This window comes from Euprymna scolopes, chromosome 11 (genome assembly GCF_053919585.1).
Source record: "Euprymna scolopes isolate OS-2025 chromosome 11, ASM5391958v1, whole genome shotgun sequence".
NCBI lineage: Eukaryota > Metazoa > Mollusca > Cephalopoda > Sepiida > Sepiolidae > Euprymna > Euprymna scolopes.
This window is the reverse complement of record NC_136492.1, coordinates 102,800,461-102,823,321: the sequence shown is the minus strand read 5'-3', so window position 1 is coordinate 102,823,321 and position 22,861 is coordinate 102,800,461. Positions and strand designations below refer to the sequence as shown.

The following is a 22,861-nucleotide window of genomic DNA, read 5'->3' as shown; positions in this document are numbered from 1 at the left end:
AAAAATATTTTCTAACTGTAGTAATGCAAAAGAAAAAATATCTGTGATAACAAACGACACCAGGGCTAATCAAACGTGCAGATATCTAAGGCAATGGCTGAATGCTTAGAAAATGACTACCAGTCTGTAGTGGAATAAGACCATAAATGGATGGTTAAAGTTAATGTTACCAAGACAAAGTTCTTTCCCTTCAGCAATTATACAAGACCTTAGCAAACACGGTTCAAATGAATATTTTTAACAAAAGATTTAGATTTATCCTCGATGCAAGTGTTAAAAAAAAAAAAATTATGTCTGCTTTGTTTTGGCTTCTTTAACTTGTAAATACAATAAAAAAATTTTAGTAACTTTTTAATATATAGCATTAAAAAGAAAAAAAAAATCCTCTTAAAAATTTTGAAAATTCTGTCAGGTTCTGTTAAAAAACACAATCTAATTATCTCACTCATATTTGCAGCAACAACTAAAGTAGCATAAAGGTCCTGGATATGACCTTAAACTATATCCAGTGGTGAGGCCCTAATTTGCGGGCTTTGGGGAGTGTGGAGCCACCCTTTAATTACCATTGCTCTCAGGTCCACTCTGACCCGGAGTGGTAGTATCTGTTAGGGTCCCAACTATGGGTTGAATAGAAACCGACTTGAAAACAACAAATATATTCTATTAAAAAATCTTTCTTCAAAATCTTTGGATTCGGCATTAAATAACCCGAAAAGGGTTGATATGCCATAAAACAGAAACAACCAACCAAAGTAGCATGAAATCTAAATATCATACGAAATGATAGAGACCCTGGCTGATCTTCTGTAAAATAGCCATGTTTTATGTTAATGAAAATATCCAATGAAATCTTTTATCAAGTCAAATCTTATACTTACCCATCTTGTTTTCTGGAATTGGCAGTTCGTCAAATTTTTCAGACTGAATTTGAGGGATATCGGAACCGACTTCCGCCATGTGATCTACAACAGCTTCCAGTAATAAAGATGCCTTTGCAAATGGAGAACCTACAAAGATACATATACATAGATGTATATATACTAAGGCTGACTTAATCGTTTGTTTCCCTAAAGCTTATTTTCTATATATTTTAATCACACAAGCTACATATCAAAATATTCCTTGGTTTTGGGATTGAGTTATGTTGAAATAAAAAATCCATTTTGATTGTTCTATTCAGCCATTCTATCTATCGTTATGTGGTTCCCCCCTTATTGTCATCTATATAATTAATAAAATAGAAACAATTTTTCCTTTTTAGAAAAAAAAACAAAAAAAAAACAGCAATATAAAAACAGACGCCACATATAAATTCAATATGGTCACACTACCTGCCAATACTTTCTGAATGATTTGTGGATGTTATCAGTTGATTTTATTCAATTTCGTAAATTCCTATATTTCCAAGGAGACCGATTCTCCCAAAATAGTCATACTTTGAGAAGGTTGGAGATGATTTCACCCTCTTTAAAATATCTACTGCTATGATAAAATCTGACGTGAATGTCTTTGATAGCAGTGTGGTAAACCAGCAGTGTCTTACCATGCAATTTGGATGTGAATCTTTATATCCTTTTCATTTAAGTTCCCTTACTCTATGACATTTAAATACTTAAAAAACTTAATTGTCATTTTCCATGTCTCACTGACTTTAGCAAATAAGGTGTAAACCATTATAACTATTTGCTAATATTTTCTCCTCTGAAGATAATATATAAGATAAGGAATTATATTTCAAATGTATTCTTTGTCTTACATAGAATAATAAAAATCTTTTGATTTGAAATTTAACCATTTCACATCATAAATTTTAAAATTTATTGAATGACTAAAATTTTGATTTATTTTCTCTATCTTGTATATTGAAGAAATTTTTATTAAGATGGGATAGTACTTATAGAATATTACTGCCAATAATATTTTGTAAGACTTGTAATCACAAGTTTCCATACCATTTGATTGTTAGATAATTTTATTCTAATGTGTGTGTGTATATATATATATATATATATATATATATATTATTTTACTTCATAAGTTTTGATTTCAGCTTCGATTCAAGCTGATGCACCTATGTCATATGGACATATTTTTGAATTACGTCATAATATAAGAATCGATACAAAATTGACTATAATAATATATGAAATCTGCATAAATTAAAATATATTTAAGCATATTTTACAACCAGGCTATGCTGGGTGTTCCTGCTAGCTTAAATAAATACTTTTGCAGTTTTAACAAAAGAGCTACAATAATATTAGGACGTGTCCATTTATGCTGAACATCCACAGAATGCCAACATCAGTATATTACATATGAAAGAGTCTGCTGTGAAATTTCCGCAAGTCTCGCTAGTTAACAATAAAATGTAATAAAGGAAAGAATAAAAAGATTGTAAACAAAAAGGAATATCACCAATGCAAGTAATGAAAATATGTAAACCATAGCCAAAAGAGAGAGTAAGAGGAGATATAAAGCAAGCAGAAAATTATTAATATGGAATTTTGTCTTATTTTTATCTGGATTTGTAAACTCACTTTTCATGATTTGAACAGTAACTCTAGCTGAATGATAACCAAACAGATTTCATATTTTCTAAAGAGATATATGTGAATGTTTTTCAGCTAAAAATAATCAATTTAATCATCTAACTAATAGAAAAATATTGCACATGTAGCTATAAGATACTTGATCAATTTTTATGATTTTTGGAATATGATATTTTCCTTTCGTCATGGATATGTACATCAGATTTATTTTATTTTTTTAATATAGCAGGAATTCTGGACTAAAATCAGATATTTTTCTTTTAATATTCAAAATTTATTTTCAACAATATATTATGTGCATGAAGTTGTTTCTATTGTTTGCACAGGTAATCTTCAAAAGAAGTATTTTTCACTTTGTGGAATTATTTATATCCAGCCCCACAGACTAAAAATAGTTTTAGTAATATCACTTGCACAAACAATAGCATCAACAAAAAAGCAGTTCAATACATAATGCACATAAAATTTTAAATTCAATGCCTTGCTTTAGGTATAAATTACAAAATGACAAATCTTTGAGATTTTATTTAGCTAGAATTAAGTGGCATGTATAAAACCCTTTTTTTATTTAAACTAGTATATTTTGTATGATACTATTGTTTTAATAGGTAATGTTCTATACAAGTGATTTTTCACTTTGTAGGATTATTTATACGAAAAAAAAAACAATTCTGCAGTGCTGATTATTATTTAATAGTCAAGACATTTTTTTTTAAATATATGCGCACATACATATATAAAAATCAACTCCTATTTATACATTTTGCCAATATACAAGTCATAATTTCCAATACAATGTCAATTTGATTAGTTAGAAGTTGAGAAGATATATATATATATATATATATTTATTTACCAGTGGTGAAAAAACCGGACTAGAGTGCTCAATATGTAGCTAGAGCAGTATATAGGAAATTTATTACTGTGAGTCCAGAATGAGTTTACATACTGTTTCAGCTAGGGGGAAATCCTCAAAAAGAAGAGGAAATATCCGACTAGCTTCGTCAGAATTCATAGATGGACTGAGTTATATATATATATATATATATATATATATATATATATGCACACATACATTGTTGCTATCTAAATCATGTTATAAATTTGTACCAAAAAATGATGCAATTCTATTTCTCCTTTTGAGATTTGAACTTAGAAAATGGAAAGCTAATTGCAATTATTTAACAATTTCTAACAAAATTTTGCAAAAGAAAAATATATAAATAACAAATCTAAGTTGTCTGATTCACAAATCATAAATGGCATAATCACATTAACACACCGGTTCACATTTGATCACTGAAGTTAAGCAATGTTGAGCCTGGTCAGCACTAAAATGGATGACCATTTGGAGATTCCAGATGCTGTAGGTGCTCTTCACTTATCTCGACATTGTTTCCAATCATTCTGGACATCTCCTTGCCACTGGACTCAAGCAGTGCCAATTCAGGAAAGGTGTGGTTAGGAATTCCGCAACCCTTGCTTCACAATTTCACACGCAGCTACCTTTACAGAAGATATCCACTGTCTTTCGAGATTGATCAGATGCATTGCAAGTGGTTTGATTCATAACAATGTTACATGGTTTAAAGGATTATAATTAGTAACGTATGTTTTGATAGTATTATCACTACCTAAATACATTAACAAACCGAGCATGCAGGGTCTCCCTCCATGAGTGAAAACTTTATTTTCACCTTGTTTGTGCAAAATTTCGAAAAAATCCAAGGCGTGGTTATTGAGAAATGTGCGAACAAACAAACAGACAAACGAGAATGAATTACTAGGTCCAATCTCTTATTTGTCAGGGGACCAATTATATGTTTATAAAATTTTGATAGGTACAGCTACAACAAAATGCTAATGTTTGTTTTGGTAAAACGAGGCTAATAATGTTAAGGACGTCATTTTAAAGATGATAATTTTAACCTTTTTTTTTCTGCTGGAGACAGATGAGTATGATTGTAAGCTTTGCTCGAATATAAAAGTGCGAAATCATTTCCAGTGTTTTACTTTTCAGGTTTTAAGCAAACTTCTTAAAAAAATTTAATTACCTGTTTCTTGAACTTTCTTCCTGACAACATAATCGACAATCTTCTCATCATATCCAAGTTGTAGTACAGCTAAAACTGTAGGGCTCTTTGTAATATTTAATGTCATTTTAGAAGCAGCATCTTTTTGTTGAACTTGTACATCTGAAATAGCAACATACATTTAAAAACAATAAAAGACTTGAGAACAATGGTAGAAGGGGAGATGAGTTCCTTTAAAGTGTGGATCAAATTATTTGTTATGACAAGATTTGACCTATGATCAGTTATATAAATGTGAATACCTGATTGGTTGGTTTAGTCACATGATTAAAGATAAAATTTTAAGATGTAGTTAATGGTGGTTGAGCAAGATTAGCATATACAACTTAAATAGATTAAGGATATCAATGGCAACAAAATTGAATTTAGATGAATTTATGAACCAAGAGGCATAGACTACCCCATTAATGTGTGGAATGCCATGAAAAAAAAAAACAATATTTTTTCCTAAACAAATACAATCAATTTTAACTAAGTCAAAATTAAAAGAAAGGTACTGAATGCATAGGGGGTGGGGAGGGGCAACAAGAAGTCATTCAATTCATTTTTGTTATAATAGCAAAATTCGAAAATCAAAATATTGAATTTCAACTAAAACAAATGGTATTTACTTAATTGTCATGTCACAGTAATGAATATATCCAAAAATTACAAAAAAAACAATAAGGTAGAAAATTAATTATTAATCCAAATAGTTTTCAAAAATAATTAGCGAAAATTGAGTTTGCCAAAAAAGAAAAACCCAACGAATTCAAATTGTAACGAAAAAGAATTAAATATTTTCTGAAAACTACAAATCTTTGGCCAATTTAGCAAAACTTAATTTTCACTAATTGCTTTCAAAAACTATTTTCATGAATAATTTTGTACCGTATCGTTTTTCATAATTTTTGGATATTTTCATTAATGTGACATGACAATTAAGTAGATACCATTGATTTTATTTGGAATTCAATATTTTGATTTTTGTTATTATAATGAAGAAGAACCAGTCATTCTTTAATGAATAAAAACCATCCAACATCCCTCCTCCTCTTCATGCATCGTTTAATGTATTAATCTTCATGGCAAAATAACATTTTCAATTTTCTGAGAGAATTGTCAGAAACAGAAGGAAGGCAAGAAAAGACAGCGAGAAGGAAAACAGGAATAAAGAAAACTAGAGAGAGAAATAAAAGTCTATCCAAATAGTAATGATAAAAATAAGGAGGTAAAGCTCTAGCAATTTAGTATAAATCAACTTTTTATTATTCAAGAAAAAAAAAACAGATTTTGACAAAAATAGTTGAGAACTCACATTCACGGGAGGCTTTAACAAGTGGAAATCTGCTTTTTCTGGCTTAAAAACGGAAAAATACTGAATTCAAATCCCTAATATGGATGTTTCGGCATCCCTTTCTAAAAATAGCCAGAATCAACTCATAGAGAAGGAAATAGATCCATAGATGTAATAATATGTGTTAAAAAGGAAACTGGTCTTTGTTGTCCTCCTTCAAGGAAGGTCTTAAGCTATCTGTCCAAGAATGACAGAATAACGTATTTAGACAGCATTGTCAGCCTACACCCCCCCCCGCGACCCCCCTCCACCATAATACTATCAGGTATGTCATAGATATAAAGTTAATTATGATAGCCAATATCTTAAAAAAAAACATGAACACAAGCACAAATAAAGATTTGTGATATTAAAAAGAAATTATCTGATTGGCCTTTCAATTATTTTTCATTGAACTCATAAGGAAATGCAGATAGGCAAGCTATCATTCTTCAAATTCCATTGTAATTGCTGCCAAGAAACAAAAAAGAAAACTACCTTCACAGAAAATTACTGCATCTGTAAATATATATAAGTGAGAATGTATGTGTGAGGACACTTCTCAACCTATATACTCAACAAATTTTTGATCTACAAACTTGTAATTCAGTATATAGGATATTCAGACATGTGGAAAACTTTAAATTGCACGTTCATGAAATATTACAGCTTCCTTATATTTAAATATGAGTTGGTTTGAAAACACTCTTTGAAAGTTATGTCAAGCTGGTGTGATTGTTATTGTACTTGACTCACTGTCTTTAGGTTTTGGTTCCGATCTCAGTCAGAGTATTTGTTTTTTTAATTACACGAAGTGAACGGTTTAGAAAAACATAATACTTGCATGCACGTGTTTCAGTTCCTGTCAGTTTTTTCACTTTTTTCTTTAAGAATTTAATGCTACATTTAATACCTACAGTATTTCTGTTTATAATAAATAAAAATTCTTCATTAATTAAAATATTTATGTGCATTTTACGACTGGGCAACGCTGGGCAATGCTGGGCAGCTTGCTAGTATGATATAAAAAAATTTTTTATTCAGCCTTCTTCAAGTGTATCTTTTCAAACTCAGAAATGTTTTTACTTTATCAACTACACCTTGAGGACTCGTGGTATAGTGGACAAAGTACTTGATAAAATTCAATCGTAAGTTACACTCTTCTGGAGGTTTAAGGTTCAATCCTCAGTGCATACAATACTCAAAATATAATTGCAAATTACTTAGGAATTCTACCCAGTTATGGCTGACAGAACAAGAGCATTCTATCCCTTTTGGTAGGTAGTTAGGATCGAACCCGAAGCCCTGAGGTGAAGTTGGAAAATAAAATGTGAAAAAAACATGACACGTTAACCAATCGGCCAGCAAGAAAGAGTTAGTGAAAGACATTTGAATTTATTTAAGTAGGAAGAGAATTTACAGGTGCCCGCACCTAATGACTTAATGAGGTCAAGTGGAAATCATGGAGCTAACATTTTCTGCAAGTGTTATGACAACGTAAACAATAGCTAGTCAGCAGTTAACATTTTCTGTGGGACAGTTTTTAATGAGGTCAATAACTCGGTTTGTTTTTAACCAACTTTGGGGAAAACCAGCTCCCCGTTTATTAGGGGAGTGTCCAGACGAAAGCAATTGTTTTATATGACGCTAAAAAAGCTGACATCGACCAAACGTTTACATCGCTTTCCGGAGACCACTGGGAACTGCCGATTCGAACCAGTTTCGCTTTTTTATACTGAAAAGCGAAAGATACACGCGACGATGTAAAAATCTGGAAAAAATAGCGCATGAAAGTCGGGCAAATTAAATACACACGTGTTATAAGGGACATAATTACGGATAGCACCGGATACGAAACGGTGTATAAAAGAGCGTCTTGCATTGTCTTGGAGTCAGTCAAGTGGCGCGCACTAGTCCGACCGTCTCGCGTCTTACACTCTCCAAGTGTAGTCAGGATTAACCAAGCTCCCAGGACGAGCGTTCCGCTCACACACGTTAAGTTACCCTTTTTCCTTTACCTTCATTTACGCGTATATCAACTTCAAGGCGAGCAGCCATTTTGTATTGTGTATTATTTTCGAAGTACGAATAAACCTTTTGTTACGCATTCCACTCGGCGTATTTTGTCATGTTATTATATACCGTCAAAACGGGATATAACAGTTGGCGACAAGGATGATTCTTATCTCGTAACAGAGATAAATTACCGTACTAATAGGACTGTGTACTATTCAAATTTACAAGGATTTCGTCACTGAACACGTATGGCAAAGAACTATTCGAAATTGTCTTACATAAAGTACGGATTTCTCCGATATGAACTCACGGAAAGGTAATAAAATTGTACTTGAAAGATATTGACAAGGTAAAGTATATTTTTTGAAAAAAAAATATGTGAGGAACGCAGGCGGAATTCGAACCCGGCACCTTTGGATTACGTTTTTGGAAGAAAAAAAAAAGAACTTTTACGATTTTTTGTTTCTCTAAATTAAACAGACTATTGTTATAATTTAATTTTTTTTTTTCTTTCGTGCAACCGTATTTTTGTTGAAAAACAGTTTGCTCATTTTCGGGCATTATTCGTTGTGTAAATTTGAAAAGTACTATTGTGTAAAATTATGTTTAGGCAGAATTACTATTGCTAAATTGTATGAACTCTGTGGAAACATTTATTCTTGCAAGACTTGTTGCTAATTGGCGAAAAACATATACTTACGAAATTTTGTGGAATCATTGTTGTAAATTTTAGAAAGACATTTTTTTTTAAATATGGAACAATTGGCTGAGTTGACGAAAGTGCTAACTCTTAGCGTTCAGGAACAGTCAAAAATGACACAAAAATTCTTAGTGCAACAACAACAGCTGCAACAACAACAGCAAGAAATGACACAAAAAACTTTAGAGGCACAACAAGAACAAACAAAAATACTTCAACGCCAAATGTCGACTCAACAAAAGAATTTGGAAAAATTAATTCAAACCTCGACAACTGAAAAAAAAACGAATTTTTCTGCAGAAGGTATTTCAAATTCTTTGTCGGAATTTCACTACTCTCCCGATACTGGCGTTACATTTCCAGCATACTATAGAAGGTATGAAACAGTTTTTACAAAGAGGTGTTCGGATTGGACCGACGAAGAAAAAGTCACGCTGTTGCTCCAAAAACTGGGTACTGACGAAAACACTAAGTACGCTAACTTAATTTTACCCAAAAAACCGGAGGAAGTGACCTTTGAAGAGACAATTAATACGTTGTCTAGAATATTTGATAAAAGAGATAGCCTTTTTCACTCTAGGTATAAATGTTTGAATTTACAGAAATCGGAATCTGAAGACTATTTAGAGTATGCTTGTATTGTAAATTGCTTATGTGAATCATTTAAATTAAATGAAATTTCTGCAGATTTATTTAAATGTTTAATCTTTGTACAGGGACTCACAGAACCAAGGGACAAAGATATCAGATCCCGGATCCTGACAATTATGGAGTCGGACCCAAATATAACTTTACAAAAAGTTACCGAGGAATGTCAACGTCTCATTAATATCAAGAGAGACAACACCCGCATTGAAGAAAAAAGCGTTTACAAGGTACAACATGTAAAAAGGCAAGACCCAAGAACAAAGGACCCCTAGAATGCACAAGTACCAAAATTGTGAATGTTGCGGAAGTACAAGACACACCAAAAAGACCTGCTGGTTCAGGAATAAGATATGTTACGAATGTGGGTTCAAAGGCCACAAGGGAACGTACTGTGACCAGAAGAAAAAACGAAAGACTGACAAAGTGAATGCGCTTCGCACAAGGAAAGAAAAAAGTTGCGAAAGGCGTAAGTATGTCAGTGTTCACATAAATGGACATCCTGTAACATTACTCCTGGATAGTGGTTCGGACATCAGCATCATAGATGAAGATATCTGGAGAAGGATCGGTCGACCCGAACTAATGGAAACCAGCAAGATGGCGAGGAGTGTGTGCAGCAAAAAGTTGGAATTTAAAGGAGAACTGAGGTGCAACATGACATTTGATGGTCAGACACGCACGTCCAAAGTGTACGTAATTCCAGGAAGGAACACAAGTCTGTTTGGAGTGGATTGGTTTGTCCTGTTTAACTTATGGGAGCGACCAGTTAATTCTTTTTGTAATAGGTTGAACACAGAGAAAGCAAACCAAGTGGAAGACTTTCTGGACGATGTAAAAGCAGAATTTCCAAGGGTTTTTGCTGAAGGACTTGGACATTGTGTGAAAGTAGAAGCCAAATTTGAAGTGAAGAAAGATGCCACCCCAGTGTTCAAACCTAAAAGAAATGTACCGTTTTCATCGATGGACGCAATCGAGAAGGAGTTGGAAAGACTTCAACAGTTAGAGGTTATTGAAAAAGTTGACCATACGGATTGGGCCAGCCCGACGGTATATGTGAAAAAAAAAAATAACAAAATCAGGGTCTGTGCGGACTTCTCAACAGGCCTTAATGACTGTTTAAAGGACCACAATTATCCCCTTCCGTCGGCAGAAGATCTATTCTCAAAACTAAACGGAGGAAAAATTTTTTCCAAGATAGACCTCTTAGACGCGTACTTGCAAATCAAGGTCAATGATGAATGTTCAAAGTACCTGTGCATTAATACGCACAAGGGTATCTTCAAGCTAAAGAGGCTTCCTTTTGGCTTAAAGGTCGCCCCTGCTTTGTTTCAACAGATAATGGATACGATGCTCGCAGGGTTGGAATTTGCGATGGCATACCTTGACGATATCTTGATAAAGAGCAGTAATTTGCAAGAGCACAAGAAGCACGTGAGAGAAGTACTTAAGAGAATAGAGGGGTTTGGTTTCAGATTGAGTCCGGAGAAATGCGATTTCTTCATGAAAAGGATCAAATACCTGGGTCAAATAATTGACAAAGATGGACGAAGGCCAGATCCACAACGGACCGAAGCAATTGATAAGATGCCTGCCCCAGACTCAGTATCAAAACTACAGTCATTTCTGGGATTGGTACAATATTATGCGATATACATCCCTAATGTACATAATTTGAGAGCTCCTCTTAACGAGCTACTAAAAAAAGGCAGTAGATGGAATTGGACAAAGGAACGTGAGTCTGCTTTCCAGAAAATTAAGAAATGTTTACTATCAGATCTGGCATTAGCACATTTCGATCCAGAGAAAGAGATGGTACTAGCAACGGACGCCAGTGATTACGGAGTTGGTGCTGCATTACTCCACAAGTATGAGGATGGAACAACAAAAGCAATCTCTCACGCGTCAAGAACTTTGATTGCAGCTGAGAAAAACTACAGCCAGATTGAAAAGGAGGCTCTCTCAATAATATTTGGAGTCAAAAAGTTTAACCGTTTTCTCCATGGACGAAACTTCATATTACAGACGGATCATAAACCACTAATCACGATATTTGGATCGAAGAAAGGCATCCCTACGCATACTGCAAATCGACTACAGCGATGGGCTGTAACTCTCTTAAACTATCAGTTTAAGATGGAGCATGTGTCATCAAAAAAGTTAGGACACGCGGATGCACTGTCAAGGTTGATTCCAAAAAGAAATGAAAGTTTCGAAGAGACGGTAATTGCAGCTCTTAAAGATGAAAGCGAATGCTCAAATTCAATGTGCAATATGATCCGTGAACTCCCGGTAACTCTAGAAGAGATTAAAAGAAAAGCTGCAAAAGACGTTTTTATAAAGCAAATGAAAAATCAAGTAGGACGGACGGAAAGAAATAAGATGGCAAGAGAAATTACACCTTTTTCCATTTGCGAAGATGTGCTTATGTATGCCGATAGAATCGTAATTCCACAGGTATTACGAAAAAGAATGCTAAACGAATTTCACACAGGTCATCCTGGCATTTCAAGGATGAAATCCCTAATTAGAGGTTACGTATATTGGCCTGGTATGGATAAAGAGGTGGAAAACTGTGTCAAAGCGTGCAAAGGATGTCAGTTAGCAGCCCGAGATCTGCCTGTAAAAACGACCCCGTGGCCAAAGACGGACTTGCCCTGGTCACAACTGCATATTGATTATGCCGGACCCCTAAAAGGTTTTTTTTACTTAATTGTAGTGGACTCTTTCTCCAAATGGCCGGAGATATTCAAGATTAGACATCCAACAGCAAGGAATACTGTTAGTGCACTTGACGAAATTTTCAGCCGGTTTGGTGTACCAAAGACCATAGTGAGTGACAATGGTACAGCATTCACAGGTTACGAATTTAGAGAATTCTGCAACTCACTGGATATACAGCACATCACGACGCCTATTTACCATCCTAGGTCGAATGGGTTGGCAGAAAAATTTGTGGACACGTTTAAGCGGGCATTAAGGAAAAACATGAACATTGACACAGATGAGCGGACAATACAAACATTTCTAGCGATCTACAGAGTAACCCCAAATCCAAACAATGATGTAAATTCATCCCCTGTAGAACTTATGTTCGCCAGAAAAATTAGATCCATTTTCGATAGACTTCTACCGGATAAAAAGAAAGTTACCAGAAAAGAAAACTTTAATGTAAAGTGCTATTGCCCAGGAGATAAAGTTTATTTTAAAAATTTTCAGAATGGAAAAAATCATTGGGTGGACGGTATTGTTAAGAAAAGAATTGGGAACATGGTCTATACTATTCAAGGTCCCAGTTTTGTCTGTAAAAGATATGTTAATCAAATCCGTTCCAGAATTTCGGAAAATACAGAGGAAATCCCAATGGAAACGTTGTGCGACACATTTGACATTCCAAAACCGGTGGGTATACATGGACCCATGAATGTATCCCCTGAACATACCGCACGGGCTGAACAGAATTCTTTACCAAAGGAAACTCTAACCAAAAGGAAGAGCACACGTAAAAGGAAAGTCGTCAGGCGTTTAAGTCCTGATCCTAAACGGAAGCGATATTAAAGCTAAAATCGGGAAGATTTCAGCTTCAGGGGGAGGTGTTATAAGGGACATAATTACGGATAGCACCGGATACGAAATGGTGTATAAAAGAGCGTCTTGCATTGTCTTGGAGTCAGTCAAGTGGCGCGCACTAGTCCGACCGTCTCGCATCTTACACTCTCCAAGTGTAGTCAGGATTAACCAAGCTCCCAGGACGAGCGTTCCGCTCACACACGTTAAGTTACCCTTTATCCTTTACCTTCATTTACGCGTATATCAACTTCAAGGCGAGCAGCCATTTTGTATTGTGTATTATTTTCGAAGTACGAATAAACCTTTTGTTACGTATTCCACTCGGCGTATTTTGTCATGTTATTATATACCGTCAAAACGGGATATAACAACACGCGACCCCCATTCGTAACTCTTAGATATTATCATTTAGACGTGATATAAAACGTTTTAAGAAGGAATGAGCCGACTGAGAAGTCTAGCGAAAAAAGTCTTTTACAGACATACACAAAAAAACGAACATACTCACACACATTTTCGCTTTTATATATATAGATTAATTAAAAAAGTAAATGTGCAGTTGATCCAAAGAGACATAGACAGCGATTTCATATTCAATGTGAAAATTGTTCAAATGAATGGAATCGGATTATGAAAAACAACTATATATATATATATATATATATATACATATGAGGATCGTTCTAAAAGTATGTATATATATATATATATATATATATATATATATATATATATATATATATGTGTGTGTGTGTGTGTGTGTGTGAGGATCGTTCCAAAAGTAAAGCCTCCTATTTTTTTTAACTCGAAAGGTTGAAGAGCTCCGAAGATGGGAGTGGTACCATTAAAACAAGCATTCTTTTATGCTCCAAAATTTATTTTTCTACATAGTCACCACCATTCTCCATACACTTTTGCCAGGAATTCCATGATGCATCATTGCTTTTGACGCATGTCCATGACAAGGGTTGCTTTGTTAGTCTCATACTGTCAATATTTGCAACAGAGAGATTAAACTTTCAGGTCATGAATGCACAAGTTCAATCATCATAACAATGCAATTTGCAATCTTCCTTGATCCATTCGGGCAGAATAAACAAATAGGCAGCATTACTTTTGAAAAACTCCTCATACACATTAAAAAAAAAATGGGTTGGGAGAAAAGCTGAGAAATTTCAAACCTGAATTCGCCAACAGTTTTTGTCCTTCAAATGCAACAAAGTCAGTAGGGTAGTCAACCTTTGACTCAGTACTATTGGGATCAGACTGAAAAGAATAAATAAGATTTATTAGTGCTTCTATATTATACAAACAAAAAATATTGAATTTCAAGTGAAACAAATGGTATCTATGTAATTGTCAGGTCTCAAATAGTAACATATCCAAAAATTACGAAAAACGATAAGGTAGAAAAATTAATGAAAAAAGAAATTTGTCAAAGGAAGTATAATCACTATGTTTCACTTACTAAAAAAAAAAAAAAAAAAAAAAAAAAAAAAAAGAGATAAGTTGACAGTTGCTTACATCACGTGATGAACATAATTCAAAATGTCGGACAAAATTTACTTCCCCATACAAAATGTTATCGAAAACAGTTTTTCATTAATAATTATTTTTCTACCTTATCGTTTTCCATAATTTTTCGATATGTTACCATTTGCAGCATGAAAATTACATAGGTTTCATTTGTATTACTTTAAATTTAATATTTTTTCATTTGTATAATATGTAAGCACCAATTTATTTTATATATAAAGAATAAAATTGAATTAAATACTGGCCTGAAGAACTGGCTAAACAGAATAGGTTATCATCAAGCAAAGTCCCCCGACACTTACTGCAGGCCTATTGAACTAAAATCAAACCTTAAAAAAGTGAGTATCTAATACAGAATATTCCCCAAAAGTTTTATTTAATATTATGATTTATTGAAATTAAAAAAAGTATTTTGAGGGAATATTCTGCATTGGATGCCCCGTATTATTTTGTTTGATTTTAGTCAAACAGGTTTGCAGTAAGCGGCGGGGGACTTTGCTTGACGATAACCATAGAATGAAATATTGATTTGTCAGATTCAAAACTATTAATATCTAACTGAGAAAACTGAGTTGTAACAAGACCAACTTAATTTTATATATGTGATGATAATCTAAAATTAAAAAAAGATTGATAATTAAAGACAAAAAAGTAAAATGTTGCAATGTTATAAAGATGCAAAGTTATACACAGAATCACTAAGACAAAATGTATACATCTATATAATTATAAAACTCTGTGAACTGTCCGACCGCCCTTGCTTGCATCTTGTCTTTGATAATAGAGAAATTCCATCTTTTAAAAAAGGGATGACAGGTGAATTTATATATAAAGTAATACGCATGGTTCTGCGATTTGCGACTACCTTATAAATAACCATGCATGTGCCACAAATTTCAGTGCTGACATGTTTACGATCTTAAGTAAGTTGCACTCGCCCTTTCATTTAAAAATTCTAGAGACTATTTTTATTAAGTCTTTGAGACCTTATCTTTGCAAGCAAAAAGAAAATCTTTTAGGACTTAATCCTCTATGTAATCCCCCCCCCCCCTCTGTTTATTTTCGCCCCCCCCCCCGCCATATTCATGCCTTTTTTTTTTTTTTTTTAATAGTATTTTCCTCGATTTAGATCCGTTGAGCAAGGAGCGAAACCTGGTTAGCTAACCTTTATTTTCAATTTTTTTAATCATTATGTTGATTGGTCTGTATTTAGCCATTATTAAATTCTGTACCCCACAAAAAATTTTCATATACATATATATATATATCTTTATCCGATTGGCAAAATTTTAGAATAATTATAAAGAAGTGAACCATCGCGTAAATTCAATCAACTAAAAAATGGAAAACGGGGTGAGGAAAAGAAAAAAAAATATATAATGGGGCAAGTTATATGTACAATTCAATAAAATAAATAAGTCGATTAAAAACGATCGTTAAAATTGTACATATAACTTGCCCCATTATATATTTTTTTCTTTTCCTCACCCCGTTTTCCATTTTTTAGTTGATTTAATTTACGCGATGGTTCACTTCTTTATAATATATATATATATATATATATATATATATATATATGGGCATGGTTCAGAGCCTAATGGAGAGTTGTATGTTTTGATTTCAATTCTAGCTGATAGCGCCCAAGTCATTTTTTTTAATTTTGATTTCACTACTATATATTAGGTTTAATAATATAATAATCGCTAGACAAATAAATATGTAATCTGCATGAATTAAAATATATTTAAGCACATTTTAGAACCGGGTAACGCTGGGCGGCCTGCTAGGATATTCCTAAGTTTTTTTTTAAATTCAAAACAAAATACATTAATTTTTCTACCATAACTTACTGATGGTTCATCTCTTTTAACGGAAGCAACAAACTGATCTCCTTTCCTTTGACGGACATAAGTACAGCGTGGATACCACCGAGCATGTTCAATCCAAGGATCATCTTCCTCATCCCAATTGCATAATCCTCCATCACAACAATAACAAATAACTGTATCAGATTCACCTGAAAAACGAATGAAACAAAAGGAGAGCTGAATATTTTCCAAAGGACAAGTATTTCGATTGATTTAACTGTGTAATCTGATTTTATCATTTACGTGAATAGAATTATATTTCAAATCAGTACACGTATGAAAGCGATACCCACCTCTGTAATTTGATCAGATTATTATCGAATGGTCACTAATCTACTAGATTATAAAAAAAAATACAAAAAAATTCAATATTTAACATTTTTTAAGGGGTGCTCCATTTCTAATACAACGTTCTAGCAATCAATCCTCCATTTGGGAAGCATCAACTTTTTTCAGCTAAATTTCGAGAATTTAGCCTTTTTAAAAGCTGTTTGGCTTTCAGAAAAAGGCTAAATTTGCCAAATTTGGCCGAAAAAAAGTTGATGCTTCTAAAATGGGGGATTGATTTACTAGAACGTTGTATTAAAAACTGTTAAATATTGTTAAAAGTGTTAAATATTGAATTTTTTTTGTATTTATTTTGATAATCTGCTAGACCATTTGATAATAATCCGCTGAAAAAAACTGAAAAAAAATTTAAATAAAAAAATTCCAGAAGGAGTACTGCTTCCATATGTGCGCTTTCAGATCTTTTTAGCAGAATACAGTAGAAGCATTTATCTTAAGCACGAGATCTTGGATTATCCATTACAGGAGACGACTGAGCACTTGTCTAGAATTTCTCTGCCATGAAAAAACAAAAATAAAAAATCTGTACGATGTATATACCCATGGCAGAAAAGAAAATATTGTACACTAAAAAGTCACGTAAATTGATCAAGTAGTTTTTATTTTTATAAAGAAAATCATTTTTAAACTAATTTGAGTTTTTCCAATGCTCTCACTTCCCATATTAAGAATAACTTTCTAAAATCTCACAAAAGTTTGAATTATTTGGTGTTATCTTCTTTGTTTCTTCGGACCGTTTTCAAGATAGTATGAAAAGATAGTCTCTCTATATAAAATTTGATTTTCTCATTTAAAAATAAAACTACTTGATCAATTTGTTTAATTTTTTTTTTTTAATCAAGTGTAATTCTAAAGAAGCACATGCTTTTATTGCTAATCAAATCGTCTTGCAAATTATCCAATGCAATTAAATTCTAAATAACCACCAACTGCTTTAGTTTTCTTTGGTGCTTATTTAAAATTAAACCCATTTTCAAAACAATCTTTAATTAACTTTATGATGTACATAACCATTATATAATGGAGATGTCATATTCCAAAAATCACAACTTGATCAGGTAGTTTGTTTTTTTAAACTAAGAAAATCAAATTTTATCAGGGAGCATTTTATGATTCTTAGTGAAAGAATTTTTGACAGCCATGGCATGGTTTGTAAATCTCGGTAGTTAGATGGAGTTGTCCATCCTTTAATTTTAAAATCATAGCTATTAACGGTTCTTATAGTCTTGCTGATCATAAAATTTGATTTTATTTAAAGACAAAAAAAAACTGTTAATTTATGTGATTTTTGGAATGACATCTTCATTCCGTAGTGGGTGTCTGTATTTTTTTTTTTTTTTTTTTAATTAAGTATAATTCTAAAATTAAATGGTCTTGTAACTTATCCAATTCAATTAAATTCTAAATAACCACCAAGTGCTTTAGTTTTTTTTTTGTTTTCTTTTTTTTTTGGAGGGGGGGGTGCTTATTTAGAATTAGCTTGAAAATGATTTTCTTTATAAAAATGAAACTACTTGATCAATTTGGCTAATTTTTAGAATACAATATTTTCTTTCCATTATGGGTATGTACATCATACAGATTTTTCTTTATTTTTATTTTTTTTTTTAATGAGGTGGCATTCTAGGCAAGTACTGGCAACAGTTGGTACATTATATGATGGTACAGATACAGGATATTTACAATTAAATGAAAGAACCCGATTTTGTTGAAATCTGACTGCAGTATTTGTTTTACAACTTCTGATAGAACAAAAAATATGCAACAAAGATAACTACCAACACAGTAGGAGGAGGGGAGTATCTGTTGTGTGCTTCCTTGTCGATTGGCTATGTAGTGCCAATTTCCTTTGCTTTGACATAGTATGTGTGTATAGCATTGGCAGGCGCTGTTGCAGGTGACTTCCCATCCATTGGCGTGATGTATTACCAATATGTAATGGTACACGGCTTTCTGGCAGCAATTCTCTTAATCCTATGATGGCTCCTTTCAGAAATGCCATTCCCTGATGGCACATGAACATATCGCAATCGTAGTCGGGTGCCCCATTCAACTAACAATTGCCGGACTTGTTGTCTGTCAAGACCTCTTCCACCGCACCTTGCTCAGAAAAGGTGGACGATAACTAGCGAACATTTGCTGAGTCTGGTCAGGTCATTTTTGGCTACACTGCAAAACGCGTAAGTCCACAAACAAGAAGAGTTAAAAATGGCTTCCCACTGTAACGGGTGATATCCATCGACACCCGTTGCCATACATCCTTAACTTCTAATCGGCCTTTCTGCCATTGCTCTGGTTCAGGATCAGCAGATTGATATGCCTCACAGTGTTTGACATCTGCCCTTGTCACTGCCGGGTCCACGCGCCTCACAAAATACAGGGTCCTCTTCATACCTGGATGTCCGCTCTCTGCATGAATCTCCTTTATTTGGCATGGGCTCATTGCGCCAGTTGCAACAGCACAGGATCAAACAGTGTGCTCCATTTTCATGGTTTCATACCATTTGTGAGGCACACGGGTTAATTGGTCAGTATGATTACAGTGTGAATGCTGGAGTCCCCCAGGGGTCAATCCTGAGCCCAACTCTCTTCCTGATTTACATCAATGATCTCACAAAACACATACTTAAATCATTCGTTGACATCTATGTTGATGACACGACCATCTATGGCAACACATCAAAGGCCGTAAGTGACAAAGTTCTCTCTGATTCTCTCTCCTCTGATCTTGAGCGTGTGGTACAATGGGGGAAGACGTGGCTGGTCACTTTTAATGCATCCAAAACCAAGTTTCTATCTTTACATCATCAAAGCTCTGATCTCCATCTGGAATCAATTGAAATGGATGGCTCTCATCTTGGGGAGGCTCCATGTTTTGACAAGCTTCTGGGTTTGGCCTTTACTCCTGATCTGAAATGGAACACGTACATCAAGTCTGTTGCCAGGGACGCTGGGAAAATGGTGGGATCCTTCTACCACTCCAGAAGATATCTCACTACTGATGCAATTCTCTATCTGTATAAAAGCCAAGTACGTCCAAGGATGGAGTACTGCTGCCACATCTGGGCAGGAGCTGCTAAAAACAGACTATCCTGCCTTGACAGAGTACAAAATAGACTTCGTGGTTTAGTGGGGGATGCCCTTTTCTCTACCCTGCAACCTCTCTCCCACAGAAGAGCCGTTGCGAGCCTGTCTTTGTTTTATCGTTATTTCCATGGCAGGTGCTCGTCTGAGCTCCAATCTATGGTCCCCCCCTCGCCAATCTTTCAGAGTGGAAACCATATTGTGTGTCACTAAGAAGGTTGTTTCTGCTGAGGTGGTTGACTACTTCTCTATTTGATATGGATTCCAGCAACTTACTCATAACACACAGGAGACTTATTGGTCTGTACTGAGAGGGAGATGACTTAACACCTAAATTCTTAAATACAGGGCAAACTGATGAGGTCTTCCAGGGAGTCGGAAAGCACTTCTCCTTAAGGCAGCGCTTGAACAGTTTCGTAAGTATGGGAGCAAGTTCTGGTTGAAGCTTTTTTAACACTATAATTGAGATGCCGTCAGGGCCAGTTGCTTTACTGGAATCAAGGTTCTTGATTAGCTTGGCGACCTCATGCACGGATATTTGTATGTTACCTAGTGTGTTCTGTGTTATAGGAGGAAATATGGGGAGTTGATGGCCTTCGTCGCATAGGGTAGAATTAGCTGCAAAGTTCTTTGCAAATAGTTTGGCCTTGTCTGATGCTGATGAGATGACCTCTGGTCCATTGATAATGGTTTGGATAGAACGCACAATTCTTTTCAGGATCCTATTTGTTATTTGCCAAAACTGGTGGGAACCAAGCCGCTGATCAGCTATCTTGGATTTAACAGACTGGGCATATAGCTCTCTTGCATTTTTTATTACTCTTTTACAGTGGTTGCTGGCAGTCCACTTCCATAATGCAGTCCAGGCCTTCTATCAATGGTCGTAGTCAACCTTGAAATCAGGCCGATCAATGTGGATCACCTCACACTCTGGAGCTTCCAAAAAAAAAAAAAAGCACACTCCCGTCTCGTTCAATGACAATTCCCCCCCCCCCCGGCACCTTGATGGCATCATATCCTAGCAATAAGTCGAACCCCAGCAAATCCCCTTGCGTCAGCAACACAGCGATTTCCACGGCCACACTGTAATTTGTATGGATTCGACTCCACAGCATGCTTGCGCCTCGCCACCTATTGTGGTTACTTTGATGTTCTTTTTATTCCAGGTTCAATAGTCAGGCATTCACTATGGTATGTGTCAAGAAGAGCTGAACAGGGCACTTGGTTTACATATATAGTCATCGTTGGTTGCGCTTCACTTACATCTTGTCCAGGGAGCAGATGTCCTGTCCCAACACGTTCCTCGCACAGTTATGGGCTAAGTGTACAATACCGCCGCATTGGAAACAGTGCGCACGTCCCTGCTCCCTGTCAGTGGAACTTTCCGCAAAGTGACCCTACCAGCCACAGCGAAAACATTTCCCATTGGTCGTGGGACTCAGACTAGGACTAGGACTGTCTGCGCTGCCATCACAACTGGTTCCCCTAGGTCCTCCTCATCTCTGATGATAGCTTGAGCGCGTTCCAGCAAGTGTTCAATAGGCGTTGCTGAAATGCTGTTCGAGGCTCTCAGCAGTTGCTTTACACGGGATGGAAGGCCGGCTACAAATGCATATGCATATGTATGTTCCGAGACTCCACGACCAAACAGTTTTTTCAGCTCTGCACAAAAAAAAACACATCCACAGTTTCTCCTGGCATGAGTCTCCTCAAAGAGAATTTATCATAAGCCATACATAGATCCATAGCAAATGCCTTGTACAGTGCATTTTTAATTGCCGTCAAGTCAGTCTTCTCGGCAGCACTAAGTTGTTGATATACACTCAAGTCGCCTCCAGCCAATCTCAAGGGAATTACCGTGTGTATCTTCTTTACTTCACAAAGGTTGCACGTCAACTCAACCCTTTCAACAACTGATGTGGACCCGTCAAATTTGGGGATCAGCTCCAAATCAAACTTTGATTCAGTCATTGTCTTTTTATCTCCCAACACCACTGGACTGAAAAAAAAAAAAAAATGTCCAAGAACAGCTTGTAGCAAAACAAAAAAGAAAAGGTCTAACGAGATGCAAAGCAAATTTCACTACATGGGTTGTATCAAAAGTCTGACGAGACGCAGAGCACTGTTCGCGGTATGCAGGTCTGAACTCTTTTGCCCAACTCCTCCCAGCGACCTGCTTTTATCATGTCTGGCATGCCTCATTAGCAGGTGTGTCATATGACCATGCGAGAACTGTGCGAGACCAAGGGCTTTAAAAGATTATCTTGGATCTTTCTGATTATTCTTTCTTCTCAGACCGCAGGACAGAAGGACGTTTCCGATGTGAGTGTTGATTATTTATCGTTTGTACAGCTACACAAAGCACAAACACTTGCTTCTTTGATGAACATAACAAATATATCCTTCAAAGTTTTTCGGGTGTATCTTTTCGAACTTGAATAGTCAGACTTACGAATGTCTACATTAAAAGTCATATAGAATTTTGAACAAACTTTTTTCAGTCCACCAGAAGCCACCGAATGCATGCTAACAAGTAAAACAGGTGTTAAATCTAATATGATGATGGTTTTGTAAGCTTCCCGCCTTAGATCAGCAGATATAGCCTCTGACCCTGTTGAAACTTCAATGGGCAATGATCGTCTTCTTCCAGGAGTACTTCACAGGATTCTTCAGTGTCGCAGGCTTTGTGTCGATTCCCACTGAAAACCAATTAGCTTCTCATGCAAATAAAAAAAACAAAAAAACTCAGAGGATTCAAGTCTACTAAAAGTTAATTCACGAAAATTACAGATATTTTAGATATGTACAATGGTTCAGTTTGATTACACCAGAAAACAGTCCAAAATCTTATTCTTCATTCTCAACGATGGCTACCGTGATGGAAAGGGGGAGGAGAGTCATTTCTTGGGTGCGTGTGTTTCTCTTGAGATTCAGTTTTAATCTAAACTGCTAATCTCGGCCCGGGCATTTGCTTATGTTGAAAGGTCCTGGGGTGGGGTAAGCTGTTCCCCAGACCAATCAGAACTCACCACATTATTCAGGAAAGTCCAGAATCCTTTGCGTGTGTGCACCTGCAAGGCTTGCAAATCTGAGATCAGAACTCAAATTTATTCACACGTTCAGAAAAGGTTAAC

At 35.1% G+C, this 22,861-nt stretch overlaps 1 protein-coding gene across 2 annotated transcripts in view; it reads right to left on the bottom strand.

Moving 5' to 3' along the window:
- Positions 1–22,861, bottom strand: part of LOC145288024 (putative inhibitor of apoptosis) — a 57,761-nt gene that overhangs the window by 4,780 nt on the left and 30,120 nt on the right. For both annotated transcript variants that reach the window (XM_080136029.1, XM_080136030.1), the window contains exons 3-6: positions 16,278–16,444; positions 14,073–14,157; positions 4,607–4,747; positions 879–1,007 (exon numbers count right to left, since the gene is read on the bottom strand). In XM_080136029.1, the coding sequence (XP_079992155.1) occupies positions 879–1,007; positions 4,607–4,747; positions 14,073–14,157; positions 16,278–16,444 (522 nt within the window). The remainder of the gene's footprint in view (positions 1–878; positions 1,008–4,606; positions 4,748–14,072; positions 14,158–16,277; positions 16,445–22,861) is intronic.